Below are 20,075 nucleotides of genomic sequence, written 5' to 3'. Positions count from 1 at the left end.
TTGAGACCATTCCTGGAAGAAGGAGAGAATTGAAAAGAGCATCAGTGCTTGAATCAGATGGACTTGGGATGGAATCCCAGCTTGCATTTATTATTAGCTAAATGAACTTGAACAGGTTACTCAACATTTCTGAACTGCAGTTTCCTTGTTTGTAGAGTTGGGAACAATAATCCAATCATCAAGTTGTGAGCATTATAGGAGGTAACAGATGTCAGGTGCCTTACACAGTGTTTGGCCCAGAGTATGAGCTTAAAAACTATTAGTTCTCTTCTCCTCTCAATGAAAGTTACAAGCAAGAAACACCTACCTTGCCCCAGCAACCTAAACATGATGAAAGTACGAATCAGTAGCAGTTCTCTTTAGCCTAGAAACCAAGTAGTTATTGTTGTGTTGTATAGCCTATCATGGAACCTCATATGTGAGAATTATTAGTGTGTGTGCATGTATGTCTAGTATTCTGGGCTGGCAGAAAGGTGGAAAGGTTGATAATGTGAAGGATTGTGAATAGGGTGGAAATAGGGAGCTAATTACATTCCTGGCAGTGCTTCCTTAACTGCTATAACTTATTCTGGGTCTTTATGTCTTCTGCAGATAGGAAAACCACCAGGACCTCGAAACAATGGAAACAATAAACTTACATTTGAATAGTACTTTATAATTGCAGTATATTCAATATATATTCACAGCCATTATCCTGTTTGAGTCTCAGCCTAAGCAAGTGACAGGGAAGATATTATCCTTTCTGGTAGAGAAAAAAAAATACCCAAGACTCAAAAAGGTTAACAACAATTAAGTAACAAAATTAGGATTAATGTCTTCTGACTCCTAATTTAGTGTTCTGTCCACTGTAGCACTTAAACTGGAGCTTAAATGGTTTTGGTCTCGGTAGAATATATTTGAAAATATAAATAGAACATAATATCTGGTCACATAACATCCCAGCTACTGGGACTGCTTTCACAGAAGCTTGAAGAACACCAGAAGAGGGTGGAAGGTAACCAAGTGCGTAAGGTTGAGTTCCACATTTTGAGATGTTTAACAAAAGTGGCAGAGGGTGCCTAGAACATTGACTGAGACAATACTGAACCTTCAACCCTTAGACTGTCGTGTTTTTTCATTATTCTTTATCAATTCCAGTGACAAAATCCAGCCTTTTCAACATTGTGCCCCAACATTCCTAACATATTCACCTCTAACATAGCTCCCAATTTCCTGCTTCCTTGTCCATGTCATACACACTTGGCAAAACTCCCTCCCTCATACTGTCTGACTCATTCTCACATCCCAACTTCTCCTGAGGCATTTCACCTCTGTCTGCCCCTCCACTTAACCCCTTTGGTTTTGCTGCATGAAAGTCCCATTCATTGGAAGCAATCTCTGCCAGATAAACAAAATAATGTGGCAAAAGAAGCACACTACAAATAACTGACAAAGATTTATTATTCTTCTCCTTTGCATTTTCTTAGTGCTGCATTTTACTTCCTGGCCTTACCTAAAACCTAGAAATTCTTTGTCCTGATGATGTTACTTCCCTCCAAACTTTTTCCAACTCGTTGGTAAAACATTCTTGACCTGGTTGTGTGTGTATATGTGTGCGTGCGTGTGTGTGTGCAGTGAAAGGGCTTTCTCTAGTGGGGAAATAGTCTTCCCACTTCTGGCTCACAGGAGTCAACAAAATTCCTGCTCTTCACATATTTTTAGATAGCAGGGATCATGTCAGAGGCAAGGAAAAGATTGAAGATGAAAGCAAGAGAGAGAAAATTTATGAAGAAGTTCCCAGAGGAGATAAGAAGAGATCTGACTGGTGTCAGATCATGAGTGGAGGTATTGACCTTAGGGAGGGGGGAAAAAGGATTTTACTTTGAGGTTGATGGAAAGGGAAGAAAACTAGAAGAAATTCTGATGTAGAGAAGAATTTTGCAGGGCTAGCTTCCACCTCTCAATAAAGCAGGAAGGGAGGTTATTGCCTGAGGTAGGTGGGCTCGGGTTGGGCATTTGAGAAAAGTAGAAACGATTCGAAGTAGTACTTTTGGTAAACATGGTCAGGCAGCCAGTGAATATAATTGTGGAATGACAGTGGGAATTATCTATACCACTTCTCCCACTGCCAAAGGACAAAAATGCTGCTCACAGTTTATTTCTCCTTTAGCAATTCAGCATGTAGTAAGGCTAGGAAGAAATGATAAAAGGAAAGGAAAATATAAATAAGATCCACTGGCGGGAGGAGGGAGGGGGCATCATTTCACTCTTACTACCAACTTCCCTGCTTCAGACCCTCATCAAATGAGTACTGCAACGGCCACCTACTAGGAGTCCAAGCTTCCAGCCTGTCTCCCCTCCAATTCATCCTTCATTGCACTTACCACTCTATTGTATATGATAATTGTCTCGCCCATTAGGCTATAAATTGAAGGCAGTTTCTTAGTCTTCTCTGTGCCCCTGGAATCTAGCACAGACCTAACGTATAGTATTCCCTACAGCATAAGAAATATAGTCAATATTACTGTGATGGCTATGTGTAGTGCCAGTTGGGTGCTAGACTAATCAGGGGGATCACTTCATAAACTGTAAATGTCTAACCATTGTACTATATACCTGAAACTAATATAAAATAATAATAATAAATAATAATAATAAAAATAATTGCTCTTCAGATGAAAGCCATTAGAATAATATTTCTAAAATATAAATCTGACCATGCTCCTTGAGATAAAATTGGTATATATCATTATATAAATTTCAGGTGTACAACTTTATAATTCAACATCTGTATACACTACAAAGTGATCACCACCAAAAGGCTGCTTGCCTTAAAAAAATATATATTAAATGATCCTTAGCACAGTGTTCTAGCACTTCCTTATGTGCTTCCATAGCTTTATCTTTTGCCACCTTTTCCCATTTCTAACCTGTTACCCTATCCTAACTTAGCCATACTTAACTAGCACTTGCAGGCCCCTTAGCAAGCTGCGTTCTCTGACCTTTGTATATTTGCACATGCTTTCTCTCTACCTGAAATGCTCTACTTACCCTTGTCCACCTAGCAAAGTCTTGCTCAGTGGTACCAGGGTGGGTCTCAAACATCCTCCTACAGGTTCTCAGGGTGGAGCCATAGTCAAAGCTTGTGGCTTAACCACTTTGATCTTTCTTTAGCCTCCTCAGAAAAATAGTTGAAGCTAGTCTATGTGCTTGCCCTGGTTTGTCCAGATTTCCCCTGGGTGAAAATGTCGCATCTCCCAAAACACAACTAGAAACTCTATCCATCCCAACACTTCCAAGGAGAAAAACCAAATAACTCTCCTCCAAATACCCCAGAAGACCAACAACAGTAACAAATGCATTGTCAGTGCTCTATGAAATAGCACATACTGAAAATCCCGCAGGAGCAAAGAAGGTAGTATAAATGAGTAGAGGGGTACAGTAGGCTGTGCGGGGACCCTAGCAAACTGGAGAGCTCCACCTCATCTCAAGGTTGTTTGTCTTTTCCCTTTAATATTCCATTCATAGCCGTATACAATTTTTTTTTTTGTAGAGTCTGCTCACTTGGGACTCCTCAGAGAGAGAAGTCTGACCTCTAAGGTTCCTTGTGTCTCTGACCTCTGAAGGGAAGGAAGACATTTGGAGTCGATGAAATAGCTTGAGAAAAGAAAAACTATTTGGGGAATTATTCTGTGACTATGTTAGTCACATTTGTCTTAATGACCTACCTAGGCCTAAATCTTAGATGTTAGCTAATAATGAATGGCTTTTTTTTTGTCTCATGCATAATCTCATTTTTCACAGGAGCTCTTAGTGCCTTAAGCAAAGGAACGAGGAGGGAAGTCTTTTTCATCACAATGGGGTCGGCGGGAGAGAGATTTTGGGAAGCCTATTGTTACATTCCTCAAAAGAAACTCTGGGTTTATTTTCATGGAGACTGGTACTGTATTTTTTTATCTGCAGCCCAAATGCTTTCTCTAAAGGTAGAAAGAGAAAAGTAAAGGATTATTCCAAGTGCTCCTTGTGATTTGGGTGGGCAAATCCAGCTGCAGCCAAAGTGGGGAACAAGTGTCCCACCCAGCTCACTATACTTCCAACTTCGAGATCTAGACTCTGGTGTTGTTTAGCATGCTAATGAGCTGGTGCTAGGGGTGAGCAGTGAGTCAGGTTCCCATGTGTTTGATGTGTGTCTGTCGTAGTCATTCTGTATGTGTATTACCCAAAACAATTTCTCAGGGTGTTTCCTCTGGTCTTCTGGCCAGCTCACCTCTCCAAGTCATTCCAAGTCAGTTGTAAAGGACTACTGGGGCCCTTGATCTGGATGGTGTTGAGAAACTCTGCAAGTTGCCAGGGTTAAGATGGGCTGAGACTCAGGGCCAGACCTGGGTGGGGCTGGGTAGTTAAGAAATGCACTGTTGATATTAGGTAGACTAGGAAGCCAGATGTGATTCCAAAAGCTCCTTCAGAAATCAAAGGCCCTTTCTGTGCCTGCATGGGGGCCTGGCTGTAGCCACTTTGGCCAGGCAAGAGGAGCCACTCGCTCAGCTCTGAAAGCTGAGCTTGGGAGAGGGAACAGTCGGTTTCCATTATGTTTGCTTGTTTTGAAGAGGAAATGAGGCCTTATCACTAACCTTTCACTGAAACCTGAAGCTTAAGTTTTTAAAATCTCCTCTCAAAAGAAAATGCACACACATACACACCAGTTATTTCCTAGCTGAGGATTTTAATAATAATGATATTAATAATAATACTCAGCTTTATAAACACTTTTTAAACACTAGTCCCAGGTCCTTTGGGCTGGGAAGTATTTTCTGTTCTAACTAAATCCCAGTGCCATCAGAACTTATAGAGTTTTTACAGGCAAATCAATGAAGTTAAGCAACCCACCCCCAAACCAATCTGTTTCTCTCTCTCATATACATATTCTGTTCTCAGAATAATGCTACTCTTATCCTTTGTCTTGGCATGGAGCTTCTAGGGCTTTACGTGTATGTATGTTTATGTAGGAGGATGGGGATAGGGCTTTCTGATGGCTCTCCATCCATACATCTAATTTACTCATCCCACAAATATTTATTAGGTTAACTACTGTGTGCTATGTACTCTATAAAGGGGTATAATCCCCTCCATCCTTTTAGTGGCTTCACCCAGGTCTCTCAGTGTGTTTGGAGATCCTACTCTCTAACAGGGATGACAGTGAAAAGAATAAGGCTGGTGTGGACAGAAGGAGGGAGAGTAACTGGGGTAATTGTTGAGGGGAGACATGGAAGAGCTGTATTTTCTTAAATCATACAAGGTCCATTTTGTTTCCCTCATTGTTGAGGCTTTTTCTACACGTAGATCTAAGAGGGGGTGAGTACAGAACTTAGGGGTGACTGGCAGACTGCCCTGGGCACGAGATTGTACCTTGGGTACCTACCAGAGCAGATTCTAGAGCTGAGTGTTTCAACCTCCGACACAGAAACTGAATCCCGGACTGGCTACTAAAGAGCCCTGCCAGCTGCTGGCTCTGAAGTTGGCTTTGGCTCTGGGCTTCATCTGTGGAAGTTGGGGCCCAGTCTCTTCACTCCACAGCTTGCATTGATCTCTGGGCCTCTTTTGTCTCCTCCTCCTTGGTGGAAGCCTCTCCCCCTCTCCCTGTCTGCCTCTCAGCCTCTTCCGCTTTCCTCCTCTGCTTCTAATGAATTAAAATCTCCGAGAGCTGCCAAGGTTCTGGGAGTTTGACAAAACTGTCCTTGCTTTTTTTGCATTTGCCCAGTCAAGGGTATCTTTGCCTGAGGGTGGAGTGATGCTGTTAGCTCTAGTGATATGATTGCATAGCAACACAGAGCAGCTCTGAGAGGGGAGGAGGAGGAGAAGGAGAAGGAGGGCAGGGAGGTGGGAGAGACAGAGGGAGAGTGTGCATACAGCAGCTGTCAGCATCCCTGTCTCAGGGACTTCTTTGCTGATTCACAGAGGCAGTCCATCTCCAGCCTCCCAGCTCCCAGCTGCCGCCTGCTCCTCAGACCTGACGGACTCTGAAGGTAGGCCACAGAGAAATGATTTCTAAGCTTCACCCTTTTTCTACTGGCTGAGGAGAAATGACTGAGAGAAAGGAAGCTCCAGAGGTGCTGTGTGTGTGTGTGTGTGTGTGTGTGTCTTGCCTTGTGGCATCTTGTGCACACCCCAGCCTACCTGCTGCCTGCGTGTGCCTTTGGGGAAAAACTTGCATTAAAACATACCTGTAATGAAGTGGCCACCACTTGGATTCATAGAGAGGGGAAAAATGCCCAGAAATAGAAACTCAAGCCAATTTGAGCAACTAATGGATAAGAGGAAGGTCCACAGTTTGCTTCTTTGAGAGGAGAGGGGTATTATTTATTTGTTCATTTGTTTATTTATGTTTGTTCTCAATTACATGCTTTTTGTCCGTGAGTGTATCTCCTGTTGGGAGAGAAAGGAAGGGGTATGGAAAGCATTGGCTGAAAAGGGAGGTGAGAGGAAACATGGGACCTCGGAGCAGGTGCCCTAAATAAATGAGTGTCTGGCCTACAGACAGGACACAGGAGTGCTTCCCTGGAGTAAAGTGGGTTCTAACCTAGGGGTGGAAGGCACATCCTCATCTCTGCATTTACTTCCCGTCTTAATCTGTCTTCCCTGTTGCATTTTTCCCCTTGCTCTTGCTTTGGTTTCCTTTCTACCCGCTGTAATCAGGACGCACCTCTGTATTCTTGAGATCATAGCTTGGAGTGCTTTGAAATCGGGCTTATCACTCCTGAAGTCAACTACCCAGTTCCTTCTGTTCTCCTTACCTTGCCCCGGTATCAGGCCCAAAGCCCCAGCCTGGAAAGCGGGCCTGAGACTGTGTGGGGAGTTAAGGCTTATTCCGCTTTTGGTATGTAGGCCTCCTAGGTGTTGGGTCCAAGAAGGTAGCTGGGCTGGGGCTGGGCTGGTGTGGAGTGAAGTAGAAAAAGAGGGATGGCAGCAGTTGCAGTCACTTGTTTTCATTGAGAGCATGGTGCATGCTGTCTGGAAAAAAAAAAAAACACATACTTTTCTCTCTGTTTTCTTGATTGTTCAAAAGAACCAAAACCTTTAAAAAGCTCTATGTCTAGTTCACCTTAGCTCCTGACTTTTCCAAAGGAATCCTTATTTCTAGATGAAAGGCCCTCAGGTAAATTACCTTTTAAAAAGCCCTATAGGGACCACAAACCTCAGGAGGTTTGCCCTCTAAGATCTAGATGGGGAGATGGTTCCAGAGAACCTCAGGGCATTCTAAGGATCCCCCACCCCTAAAAAAATGTAGTGCTGTGAGAAGTGATAGGTGTTCTGTTCTTTAAATAAGACTGAGCCCCTTTTTTGCCTGGTGAGCCAGCCTCCGCCCTACAGTCCTGTTTCCTGCAAACTATTGCTGGGAGATGAAGGCACATCAAAAGGGCTCCTTCTGTGAGAGTTGTTCCCCCAGGTGTTTGTCCTTTGCTAAGTAGCTCTGAGTGCCCTTCAACTCCACAGTCATCCCAAGCAGGGGATTGGGGCTTGAAACAGCAAACTTAGCAAAGGCCCAAGAGCCAGACACAGAGAACACATCTGGGATTCAGCACTTCAAACCATATCTGTGCAGAAGTTTCTCATGTTAAACCTGCCACAAAGCCAGATAGGATGGGCTCTCACTAATACAACCCCAGAAATATACTTCTAAACTTGCCAGGGACACTCACTCACTCAAAGGGAACCCATTCTGTGGAAATCATACTATGAAACTACATTCCTCTCTTACAAAGGATTCTAAACACACAGCAATGACTAAAATAGCAAGTGAGATACATCTTTCGAGGACAGCTTTTACCAAGCCAACACTCTTCTGAGAGAATGTTAATAGATTCTGTTTTAAAATAAGGAGTGGTGGTGGTGGTAATGCAGGGTGCAGTCTATGGTCCAATAATTTTTTTGAAAATGCTTTAAAACTGAATTCTCTTGGAGAATCACATCATATATAAGCATATTAAAGGTTCTGAGAAACACTGCTGTAAGTAAATCTATTTTATTTTGTTTAACCCAATATATTCCAAACTGATTTGACCAGGGAACACATTTCTACATGTGAAACATTTTAGCATCTTGTAGACACAGTTTTGGGAATTGCTGCTCAAAAACAAACAAACAAAAAAGCTGGGAGAAATTGTCACATAGGAAAAAACTAGTAAGATGATATAGTCCAATACCGCATTTTTTAAATGTGAAAAAGATTGAGAATTTAATCAAATTGCTTTCCTTCATATAGCCAATGAGTATCTGAGAGAGTGGAACCTCCTACTTCTTAGTTTATTGTGCCCAACTGCTGCTTCTCTAGCAGGTTCCTTCTGGTGAAACTAGTCACAGGAAAATGAAGCAGATTTAAGGAAAAATCCTGCCATTCTGAGTACAATATTTATATCATATTCATTTCTTTTTAGTATTTTGTTATATCTGAAAACCATGTATTATCCTTTCATCATGGGATTTGTTGCATTCTTTTAAACAATGTGTTATGAAAATTTTTATATATTTGAAGAGATATAAAGAATAATATAATGAAAATCAGCTTACCCACCACCCAGCTTAAGAAAAAACATTACCAGTAAAGTTGAAACCCCCTGCCTATCCATCTGTGATTAAAGCTCTCTCCTTCCCTCCCTCCCTCCCTCCCTTCCTCCTTCCTCCCTTCCTCCTTCCCTCCCTCCCTCCAAAGTAACCCCTCTCCTGGATTTGGTGTTTATTATTCTCATGCATCTATTTATACTTTTACTACATATTTCTGTGTCTTTAAATAGCATATCTTGCTGCTTTATATGTCTTAAAAATTTATATTAATGGTATGACATCTCCGATTTGTTTTTTTTCTGTTCAGTGCTATATTTGTGAAATTCATTCACATTGTGACATGTTGCTCTAGTTCATTTTTTCACTATCATATAGCATCTTATTTGATGGATATACCACGATTTATTTATCCATTCTATTGTTTATGGACATTTAGGCTGTTTCCAGTGTTTGGTTCATAGGACTACTATGATCATTCTTGTGTAGATATTCTTATGTGACTGTTACTATCAGGTATATATCTAGGAGGGAATTGTCCTATCGCAGAGTCTGAGAATCTTTACCTTTGGGAATTACCATCAAATTGCTCTCCCAAATGGTTTACTAATTTACAATCCCACCAGCAGTATCTAATGGTTTCAGATACAGTGCATTAATTGGCTCTTAGAATAAAATCTGCCCATGGGATGAGTCTCTGATTTTATCACTGGAAAATACATTTTATTTTTCTAAATTGCTTGACAGCTAATAACTTCTCAGGAACATATTTTATTGTTTCTGTTTGTAAAGGAGGGGGTTGGCCTAGATAATCTCTAACATCTCTTCCAGCTTGACAATCCGAGTTTCCATGATTTATTCATTAAGTGAGAGCATCTGAAGCAGAACCTTGGTCTTTGACTACACCGCAGGAATTATTTTAGAAACACAAAACAAGATTCAGTACCAATGATATGTGTGTCTCATCTCTTAGTTCTATGCTCTCAGGTAGAAAAGTAGTGCTGTTAGAGGGCCATAATGCAGCATTACCTTGGATTGGAAAGATGAATCTACAGTCTACGGGAAGGGGTCCTTCCTTCCACTGCCCTGTTCTTTCCCAGGCTGCTCATGATTTAGAAGTCTTCCCTATTTCTTTATTTCTTCCAAGAATAATAAATGCTCGCTCTCGCTCGCTCTCTCGCTCTCTCTCTCTCTCTCTCTCTCTCTCTTTCTCTCTATACACACACACACACACACACACACACACAAAGTGTATAAAGTTGAAAAGTCAAAGGAGAATCCCTTTCATACAACTTTCCAGAAGTAATGTCGCTAATCGGTTTTATGTATCCTTGCAGGCTTTCTCTCTGTGTATATACACACATATATAGATTTTTTCCAAAAGGTTTTTATAAAATTGGAGTTGTACTGTACATGTTATTCTTACTTGTTTTCTTTCACCTAAAATATACATCTTTGACATTGTTAGGTTTGCCGAAGGAGGAACTCACAAGGCCGAAGGGGTTAAGCAAGGTTTATTGGAGCAGAGTGACAGCTGGGTTGAGCCAAAGATGGCGTCAGCCCCGAGTGCAAGGGGACCTGAAACTTATATGGGGCTTGAGGAGGGCTTTTTTGGTGGGAATATTTTAGCTGGGTAAATTGGCAGGGAAGGGAGAAAAGTCCAGTGAAACATGAGTGAGCATGTAGTGTCGTCAACCCGGATACAAGGTCTGGTTCTCACACAAAGGTAAGGGAGGAGTCTAGTTTCCACACTACGGGAGTAGGGATAGAGCCCTCCTGGACCTAACAGACATTTCAAATTCAAATCGGCACATACAGATCTACCTCTTTCTTTTTAACAGCTACACAATATTGCATTGTGTGAGTGCCAACAATAATAGATAGGATTCGAACACTTACTCCATGTCAAAAACTATGAATTAACTTCGTACAAGGCTAAGAGGTAGGTCGTTTTGTTATCCCTGTTTTACAGATGTGGAGAATGAAGCACAGTAGAGTCAGGGAGCTTGACCAAACTTGTGCTGAAGTGGTGGAGCCAGGATGCAAACCTAAGCATCCTGGCTCAGAGCCCGTACCCTTAACTGTCATGTTGTGCTGCATCTCTGACATAGTTCACTTAACTAGCCCTCTGTGAATGGACATTTGAGTTGATTGTAGAGTTTTGCTAATTGCAAACAATACCACAACATACATCCTTGTCCACTTCTGCAGGTATTTCTGTAGGATAGGTTCCTAGACTTGTTCAGTTTATAGGTGGAAAGAGCTTATTCTTTCATTCAAAAAATATTTACTGGGATTTAAGATACTGGGGAAGCTCTCAGTTCACACTAGGAGAGTTGAACAGAATTTAACTTCTCAGATGTCCTAGGAAGGTCATTTAAATGCTCTATAGCATTTGTCAGCTGGGTGATACTCTAGACTCCAGACTCACTGCATTCTGTTTTTTTTTTCTCAATTGCTCCTGTCTTTGCCTGGGTGGGGCATGACTGAGTCAGCACTTGGGCTCCCCGCCTCCCCCGGTAGCCCATAGTCAAAATCTTCTCTACTTGCTAGGGGTCAGTGACTACAATGCCTCAGACCCTGGGTTCTAGAATTTACAGAGGCAGAATAGTATAACAGCGAAGAGCTTGAGTTCTGGGACACACCTGCCCAGCTCCTCATCTCATGTTCACAATATCACTTTGAACAAGTTACTTACTACCTCTGTGCCTCCATGTTTTTATCTATACAATGAAGACAACAATAGTAACTGCTTTATAGAGTTAAATGGCTTGATGTATGTAGATTGATTAGTTAATATATATAAAATATGGAATACAATCAGTCTAATTGTTATTATTTATTTGGCTATAGAAAAGCTGCTACACCAGTCCTCAAAAAAATAGTTGAAGATGTCTATGGCATTTTGGTGAGGAGTGCAGAGGGAGGAAGGGAAGGAGGGAGAGAGGGAGGAAGTAGCTGTTAAATAGCTCATATGTTCACATGGTTGAATATTCAAAAGGTACAAGAGGATATTTTGTAAAAACTACATCTCTTATTGGTGACATGGGGCTTTTGTGGATGTGGGTTATTATTCTATTTCTCAACCTGAGCAGTGATTATATGGAGATTTGCTTTATAATAATTCAATATATTTTACATGTATGTTTTATGGACTTTTTTAATAACCACATTATATTTCTCAGTTTTAAAAAGAGGGAAAATTCACAGAGGGATAGAAAGAATTGTCCCACCTCTGTCTAGTAGCCACTTCCTTCCCTTTTCCAAAAGCAATCAATGTTAACAGGTTCTTTTGTAATATTACTAAAGATATTTTATTGTATATATAAGCACATATTTTCCTCTTTTTTTACACAAGTATAAATTAGCCACCTTATTTTTTTCTTTCTTTTTTTTTTACTCAAAAATATATCTTAAGAAGTCATTTCATATTGGCATATAAAGAGTTCTTAATTCTGTTTTTAATAGCTGTATAAAATTCCATTATATGGATATACAATTATTTATTTAACTAGTCTCTAGTAATGGACATTTAGGTTGTTTGCAGAGTTTCCCCCACACACACCCCATTTCATACCTTGCTCAAATGCTAACATTCTGCATATATCATTTCACAGAAGTGCAAGGATACACACACACACACACACACACACACGCACACATCCAAAGCCTTTCTCTCCATGTCTCCTGGGGTTTGTACCTACAAAGTTGAAATCCTATACACTTACCTAATTGGAGTCCAATTCAATAAATCAACTGTGCCTCGCACTGTGTTAAAAATATGTGGGATAGAAATAGATATCGGACATGGACCTTGTCCTCCATGAGCCAATAATCTTGCTTTCATGCTGGAATCCTGGTATTTCTCATGGGTTTTTAAAGCTTTTATCTTTGCCCAAGAGACACAATGTCTCTCCACCACCCCCACTCGCACCCCCACCACCAGTCTTCCTGGAAAGGTGTGTGTGTGTGGCATTGAGAACCAGGAAAAGTGTATTCCTACTGACAAACAGCCACAGCTCGATATTCATCAGGAACCCTAGAGGAGAGCACAGAAGAGTTAGCTCCACCTCAAAAGCATCCTCCACACTACTCCACATGTCCAAATATTCTTTCTCACCTTAGCTCAAAAGCATCTCTTCCATAAATACATCCTAAATCCCTCTAGCTTAAGGGGAAGACTCTCATAGTATTTCCCACTTGACATGTAAATAATTTTCTCCCTTAAGTTATACTTCTTTTGTTTATATGTCTTATTTCCTATACTTGACCAGTTGGGGACCAAATTGGATTCACCTCCAATTCCTCACAGCCTCTGCAAATTAGAAGGAGGAATAGGAAGAGATTCAGTATATACAGATGGTAATTTGGGACAGGATGGAGGTAGAGAAGCAGAAAGGAGAATCTTTGTGTAGAACAAAGACCACTAGTCAGGAGTCAGGAAGCCCAGCTTCACTTGTGTCTCAGCATCTTCATCTGTCAGATGGGATCATAATTCCGACTGGGACAACCTTACCAGGTTGCAGTGAGAATCAGGAAAGACAATACAACAGGATACGAAAGCATGCTATACAAATGCTGGGAGTGCTAAGGTTTTGATATGTGGCAGCTCTTAAAGATTAACATTTTACAGATCAGCAAACCAAGGTCTACAGAGGTGAAATGACTTGAAGTCACAGTCAGTGGCAGTCTGAAAATAGCAGAAGATAGTCATGCTAGGACCAGAAGCAGTTTATTCCTTTTCTGCCTGTATTGAGATTCGAAGATCCAAGTTCTCTGACCCCTGGGTTTGTTTTATTTTTGTTTGTGAACCATCAACTTAAGATCAGGTGAGGAAGTTAATCTGTGGAGAGGTGAATCTCAAAAGATAAAAATAGATAGTTCATGAAAGAAGAAATATACTTGGCCACTAAAAACGTAGGGAAAATATTAAGCATCTCTAGTAATTAAGGAACTACAAAGTAATCCTCAAGATGCCATCTTCATTTACAAATTTGGCAAAGATATTTTTAAAATAAGATTATTTCACTGTTGGCAAATGTGCTGGGAAACTGGCACTCTCATACATTGCTAGTGGTAGTATAAAGTGATCTAACTTCTTTTCTAGGGCAATTTAGAAGTGTCCAATCACAAGCTTGAAATTGGTTCATACATATTGATCCAAGAATTCTCCCTTCTAGGAAACTATCCTAAGGAAATAATTATGAATGTGCACAAGGCTATTTATTGCAGTGTGACTTATGTCTGATTCTTAAATTATGATATATTCATTAAATGGCATAGTATACAACAATGATTGTAGCTAACATTTATTGAGCAGTATACTATTTCCAGACACTATGCTAAGTTATTTAAATATATTATTAATTTTAATCATTAGAACAATTCTATGAGGGTAGTATTGTTGTCATCTCCTTTTGCAGATGAGGATACCAAAGTTCAGAGAGGTTAACTTGTCCCAGGCCACACTGCTAATAGGTGAATAGTATGCATTTGAGTCCAGATCTGTCTGATGCCAAAGCCCCTGGCCTCAACCATAGCTCTCTATCACCTTTGTAGCCATTAAAATTATGTTTTAGAGTAATAGTGACATTCTAAAATAACTGTGATATAAACGGCAAATGAAAAAAAGCATAATACAAAATGATGCATATATGATGACAATTTTATTTTAAAAGTGTATTTTTTTCATAGAAGAACTATGTAAGGCTTCACATCTGTTAGTAATGATTATCTCTAGGTGGTAGTAGTATCTCTAGGCTGGTTTTATTTTCATCTTTATGATTTCTTTGTATTTTCCAGTTTTTCTATAAAGGACATACACTACTTGAATAATCAGCAAAAATCAAAATATTAATATAAAAAGATGTCTGAAAGCAAGCCTTTTGTAGCCTTCATGCTTATAACACATCCATACTAATACTTCGTTTTTATCGGAGGTACCAATTCTTTTGTATGGATGTTGAATCAGAGGAGAGCCACCTTTTCAAGCACTCTTTGGGAATCTGTTTGCAGATGAGGAGCTATGTAGCTGTGTAATCTATAGGGGCTTTGACTACAATAAAATGTCCATGAACTCTTGCACCTCCATGATCTGTAATAGTTTCCAGTCTTTGGACCATGGACCCCTGAAGAGGAGGGAAAGGTATTTAATGCAAGGAGTCTACAGATCTTTAAATGGATAAGTGTTTTTCTCAGTCTGTAAGTACTAAAAGGACATCTATTGTAGGTATGAGTGGGTGAAGTGAGATTTTTATTTTAATCTTAAGAAGGGGCCTTTATACCTAAAGTGTTGGGAACCACTGAAATAGTGGTAGCTATTTAATCATCAGAATCAGGAGTCAAAGATGCTCATTTTCTACCCTTTGGATCAGGGTTTGCATGTTTTTGCCTAGCACTAAAAGATGTCACTTTTATTATTTGCAAGTATTGTCTTTGCTTTCCATTCTCATCATACTCGTGTACATTCACTATGCCGTCAATTGGTTTGAAAATCTAACTTTTTCACTCATATCTTCCTTTTAAGCTTAGCTCTTTATATCTAAATCTATGTCTCCTGAAACAATAAAGTGCATAGAAAAAAACATAGGAACTAAACTCATGGACCTTGGACTTAAAGAGGATTTTATGAATTTGACCTCAAAGGCAAGGGGAGTAAAAGCAAAAATAAATGAATGGGACTACATCAAACTAAAAGGCTTCAGCACAGCAAAAGAAACTGTCAACAAGGTAAAGAGACAACCATCTGAAAGGGAAAATATATTTGCAAGCAATGCCTCTGATGAGAACCTAATATCCAAAATATACAAAGAACTCATACAACTCAATAACAACAAAAAATTAAACGATCCAATCAAAAAGTGGGCAGAAGACCTGAACAGACACTTCTCCCAAGAAGACATACAAATGGCCTACAAACATATGAAAAGATGCTCATTATCGCTAGCTATTAGGGAAATGCAAATCAAAACCACGATGAGATATCATCTCACACCTGTTAGAATAGCCGTTATCAACAGGACAAGTAATAAGAAGTGTTGGAGAGGATGCGGAGAAAAAGGAACCCTCATACACTGCTGGTGGGACTGAAAATTGGTACAGCCGCTATGGAAAACAGTATGGAGGTTCCTCAAAAAACTAAGAATTGATCTACCATATGATCCAGCAATCCCTCTACTGAGTATTTACCCCAAAGACTTGAAAACTCATATCTGAAAAGCTATCTTCACACTGATATTCATAGCAACATTATTCACGGTGGCCAGAAATGGAAGCAACTGAAGTGTCCTATGATCGACGATTGGCTAAAGAAGTGGTGGTACATATATGCAATGGAATATTACTCAGCCATAAGAAGAGATGAAATATTGCCATTTGTGACAACCCATGTAGACCTCAAGATAATCATGCTAAGCGAAATGAGCTATACAGAAAAAATCGAAAACCACATGATATCACTTTTATGTGGGATATAAACCTAAAAGCAACAAACTAACAGGACAAACAAACAGAGACTCATGGACATGGATAATAGACTAGTGGTTAACAGAGGGTAGGAGGGAGGGAGGAGGAGGGAGGTAGATGAAATAAAAGGGGTCAAATATGTGGTGACATTAATGAATTAAATAAATTAATTAAAAATAAAGTAATAAAAATAAAATTGCTATGCTCAAACTATATTTTCATGACTTTAAAAATAAAATAAAATAAAATAAATCTACGTCTCAAGTATAGCTTATTACACCCCCTGCCTCACCAAATTTGCTCCTTCTCCTGCCTTTTCTCTCTTGCTGTTGGCAACATTCTCTACCCAGCTTCCAAATTAGAAACAGTTGACTCCTTTACCTCCTTCACCCTTCATTTCACATCTAACTGATCAGCAAGCCCAATGTATTTTACCTCTTCAGTGTATCTCAAAGCCATGCTCTCTGCTCCATCCTTACCGCAACTGCCTCCCTATTATAAGAGCTTCTCAATGGGTTCTTCCCCTGGGAGAATCACTTCGCAAGGCAACCAGAGGGCCTTTTCTAAAATGCAAATCTGATCATGTCACTCTCCAGCTTAAAGTCTTCAGTGCCTCCCTGTTGTCTACAAGAGAAAGCCTAGGATCCTCTGCTTGTCATTCAAGGCATGACTCAATCTGGCCACAGTCTCATTTTCTAACCTCGTCTGCTACTCCCTACAAGGCACCTACCTTAAAGTCTGGTCACATTACACATTTTACTTCCATGCTGTTTTTAATGTTTTTTTTTTCTGTTTGTTTTATCTAATAACAATCCAATTTCTCATTCATGACTCACCTCAAGTACACTTTTTCTAGGGAGACTTTTCTTGACATAACCAGGTAGAACTCACTTCATCTATCCCTTCACTCCATCACATCAATACTTCTGTCATTAACGCAAGTGACACTTTATGGTCTTATTTTTCCCATATCTGTTCTCTCTGTATGTGAACTCCTCAGGAGCAGGCAGCATGTCTTTTTCATCTCTGTGCCTTTTAAACTCTAGCCATAATGAATATACTGTTCTCTGAACATTCTAAGTCTTTTGTGACATTCACTCTTGAATAGGGACTGTTCTTCTTTTCTCCCCTTCTCCGCAAAGACAAATATCTACTCATTCTTCAAGAGTCATCTCAAATGCAGTCTCTCTGAAATCTTTCTACATTCTCAGATAGAGTTAGTTGTCCTCCACTCTGTGCTCCCCTTACCCTCTGGTCAAACCTTGATTATAGCATTTGCCACATAAATGTTTTTTTTTTTTAAATTATCAGCTTACATGACTGCCCCTGTATCTCCCCCATCCCCATCCATAGGCTATGAGATTTCAAACAGCAAATTATCTTTGTGTTTCTAGCACAAAGTGCAATAGATAAACAATAAATACTTTATTGATCAATAATTAAATAAAGTCTTTTATGTTACACGATGGCCTGGGAAAAACTATGAGGTAAATTAGTAAGCTTTGCATACTTATTTACATAACTGATCAAGGCACCTCTGGGTAAGTGTTGAATTCATAGGCTTTTTATAGGTCTCGACTCTAAATTTCTCCTCGTTACTCTTCCAGGTGCTTATGTGCAATGGTTGGTGCACTACCCATACTCACCTCCCATGATCCTCGGTTCTGACATAACCTATGGTCATGCAGGGATGCCCTTACACCTTCCCAAGATGTCATGATTGGCAGGCAGCTGACCAGTTCCATCACAGCAGCAGCCTCCGAAGTGCCTGTCCCCAGCTTCAGGTAAGAGGCCAATAACAAAAGAAAGATGTGTGGAGAAAGGGTGAACATGGGATCTGTGTATGTTCTTGTGGGTATCTATGCTTTCTAGGGCTCAGGGATACTCAATATACATAAAACCCCTTGGATAACATGGGGATTCCTTCTGGCCCATCCATTGTCACTCGTGAGGCCTTTTATGGAGAGCATGGGGCAAGGAAGTACGTTGGGCTGGGCAAGCCAAAGGGTCCACCTGAGCTGAGAGGAGGACTGCTTCCATGTTAACTTCCCAAGTTGGGATCCCAGAAGAGCGTGATCCTTCAGAGCATGGCCTAGGCAAAGTAGGACCTTCCTTTGCCTTGGCTTCTCTTTGGTGTATCTCATATTCTGCATCTGTAGAATATTTTCTCTCTTTCCATTTATTCCTCTCAAGTCCCTAGTCTTACTTGAAGCTCCCGTCTCAGCCCCACTAAGAATCTCCTGAGCTTCATACCTGCCTCTCCTTTCTCTCTGCTCTAGGAGTGGAGAGGTGGTGCTGTGTGTGCCTGCCTGTATATGTTGGTGGGTGGGCAGAGAATGTGTAAGAGGTAGTAATCTGAAGAGGGCAGCCTCCTTTCCTAACAACAGAGACGTCCACAGGAAAGTCGAGTGGACAAAGAAGAAGCATAAGCATATTTTGCCTTCCCTACAATGTTTGGGATCCACAGGCCATGAAGGTGTGAGAAAGTATTATGTTTCCTAGTATCTCACAGAAGGGCTATGGTGCTGAGTCCCTGCTGGGATTACAGTCAGCAGCTGAATATATGAGGAAAATAAAGAGAGAGAGTCAAGGTCTAAAGAGGCATAAGACCCAGGTCCTCCCGAGCTGTTTTCCCACATCTACCCAGAGAGAAAGGACTGACCCTAACATATTCTCAAAGCCAGTGTTAACTTAGAGACCCTCAGTGTACCTACCCCTTCCCCAGAGTGGGACTTTCATAGGATCATGGAATTGAGAAGCCTAGGTCCTTCCAAAAGGCTCACCTTGCTCATTGTCTGCCCCCTCCAAACTTAACAGGCTAAGCACAGGGACCTGAGGCCTTCATTTTGTGATTGAGAATAGTGGAACCAACCTTTCTCCTTTGCCACTGTCCAGCTACTTCTCTTATTTCCCTACAGCCCTGACTTTATCTTAAAGTTTGAAGAGATGAAGAGAGAGCCCTGTGTGGAGTGGGGGTGAGAAGCAAACATCTTGACTGGATGTAGGCCATTGATAAGGAAAGAAAACAATTACTGTTCATTATTTGCCTATTATGTGCCTGACTCTGCTAGGGGAACTTGTGAGTAGAAGGGGGAGCTAGGAGGGGAAAACATGGTGAAGGGACACAGTAAGGAAGTCAAGTGGGGTTTTGGAAACTAAGAAGAAGACTAGAGGGAATGAAAAGCTAACATGGGCGGAATCAGCTCAACATGGGTGCTTCCTTCTGAACCAGGACAAGTTGGTTGTGGCAAGTTGGTCACAAGGGGTGGTTTCTAAATCTGGGGCATTCCTAGTCTAAGAACTCCACGAGATTGGCTTGAACCCAGTTATGCCAGCATAAGCAAAGCTGTGACCCAGAGCTAGAGCCACTCCCTATTCTTGGCCTGCCATCCCCTGCCATCCCCCATCCACCCCTGATGGCTCCACCCCAGATCCCGAGAAAGGGTCAGGCAGCTGCTCCAACTATTCCTGTAGGTTGGCTTCAACATGAAAACAATGTGAAATTGTGGAAAGTCCAGAAGACTCTGTGGGAGATAAATGAGGGTGGAAACAGAATCTTTTTTGGTAAAAACGAAGTGTTTCCCTCAGTGCTGAGGGGTGGGGGCCCAGTTTGAGAATGTTAAACTTTCCCCCAGGCAAATCAGCTGGAAGAGAGTGGTTGCTTCAAGAAGGGGCCCTGCCTCTCAGGCCAGTGGCCCAAGGCAGCACAGGCAAGCCATAGGAGCTTCCCTGACACTGGATCCCCATATGGAGCTGCTATTTCCATTTTGCCCTCTCCCTCCCCTGGAGAGGTCCAAGGGGATGCCCATAGACCATCTGTTTTCCCCTGGCCTTAGGGTGCAGTGAGAGGTCTGGGAGGATATGACACTCCCTCCACTGTGTCTGCCTCCTAAAGGCAGGACAGAGCACCCCCACATTTTTACCGTAGGCTCAGATAAATCTGCTGCCCAACAACCTGATCCTGCTATCCCATGACTCAGTCCTCAGGTGTGCCACACACATCCTTCACTGCCTCTGAGGACACTTACTTAGTCAAAGACAAAGCTTGTTTTCAAGGCCATCATTCTGCCAGTTCT

At 41.1% G+C, this 20,075-nt stretch overlaps 1 protein-coding gene across 1 annotated transcript in view; it reads left to right on the top strand.

The window, feature by feature from the left end:
- The first annotated feature begins 5,842 nt into the window (after positions 1–5,842).
- DRP2 (dystrophin related protein 2) overlaps positions 5,843–20,075 on the top strand; it is a 40,124-nt gene continuing 25,891 nt past the window's right edge. Inside the window, exons 1-2 of the mRNA XM_039874001.1 lie at positions 5,843–6,002; positions 17,607–17,783. Of these exons, the coding sequence (XP_039729935.1) occupies positions 17,676–17,783 (108 nt within the window). The 5' untranslated portion in view covers positions 5,843–6,002; positions 17,607–17,675. The remainder of the gene's footprint in view (positions 6,003–17,606; positions 17,784–20,075) is intronic.

The sequence above is a fragment of the Pteropus medius genome, unplaced genomic scaffold (genome assembly GCF_902729225.1).
Source record: "Pteropus medius unplaced genomic scaffold, Ma_sr-lr_union100, whole genome shotgun sequence".
Classification (NCBI taxonomy): Eukaryota; Metazoa; Chordata; class Mammalia; order Chiroptera; family Pteropodidae; genus Pteropus; species Pteropus medius.
Note: the sequence above shows the minus strand (reverse complement) of the source record. Positions and strands in the feature narration are given on the sequence as shown.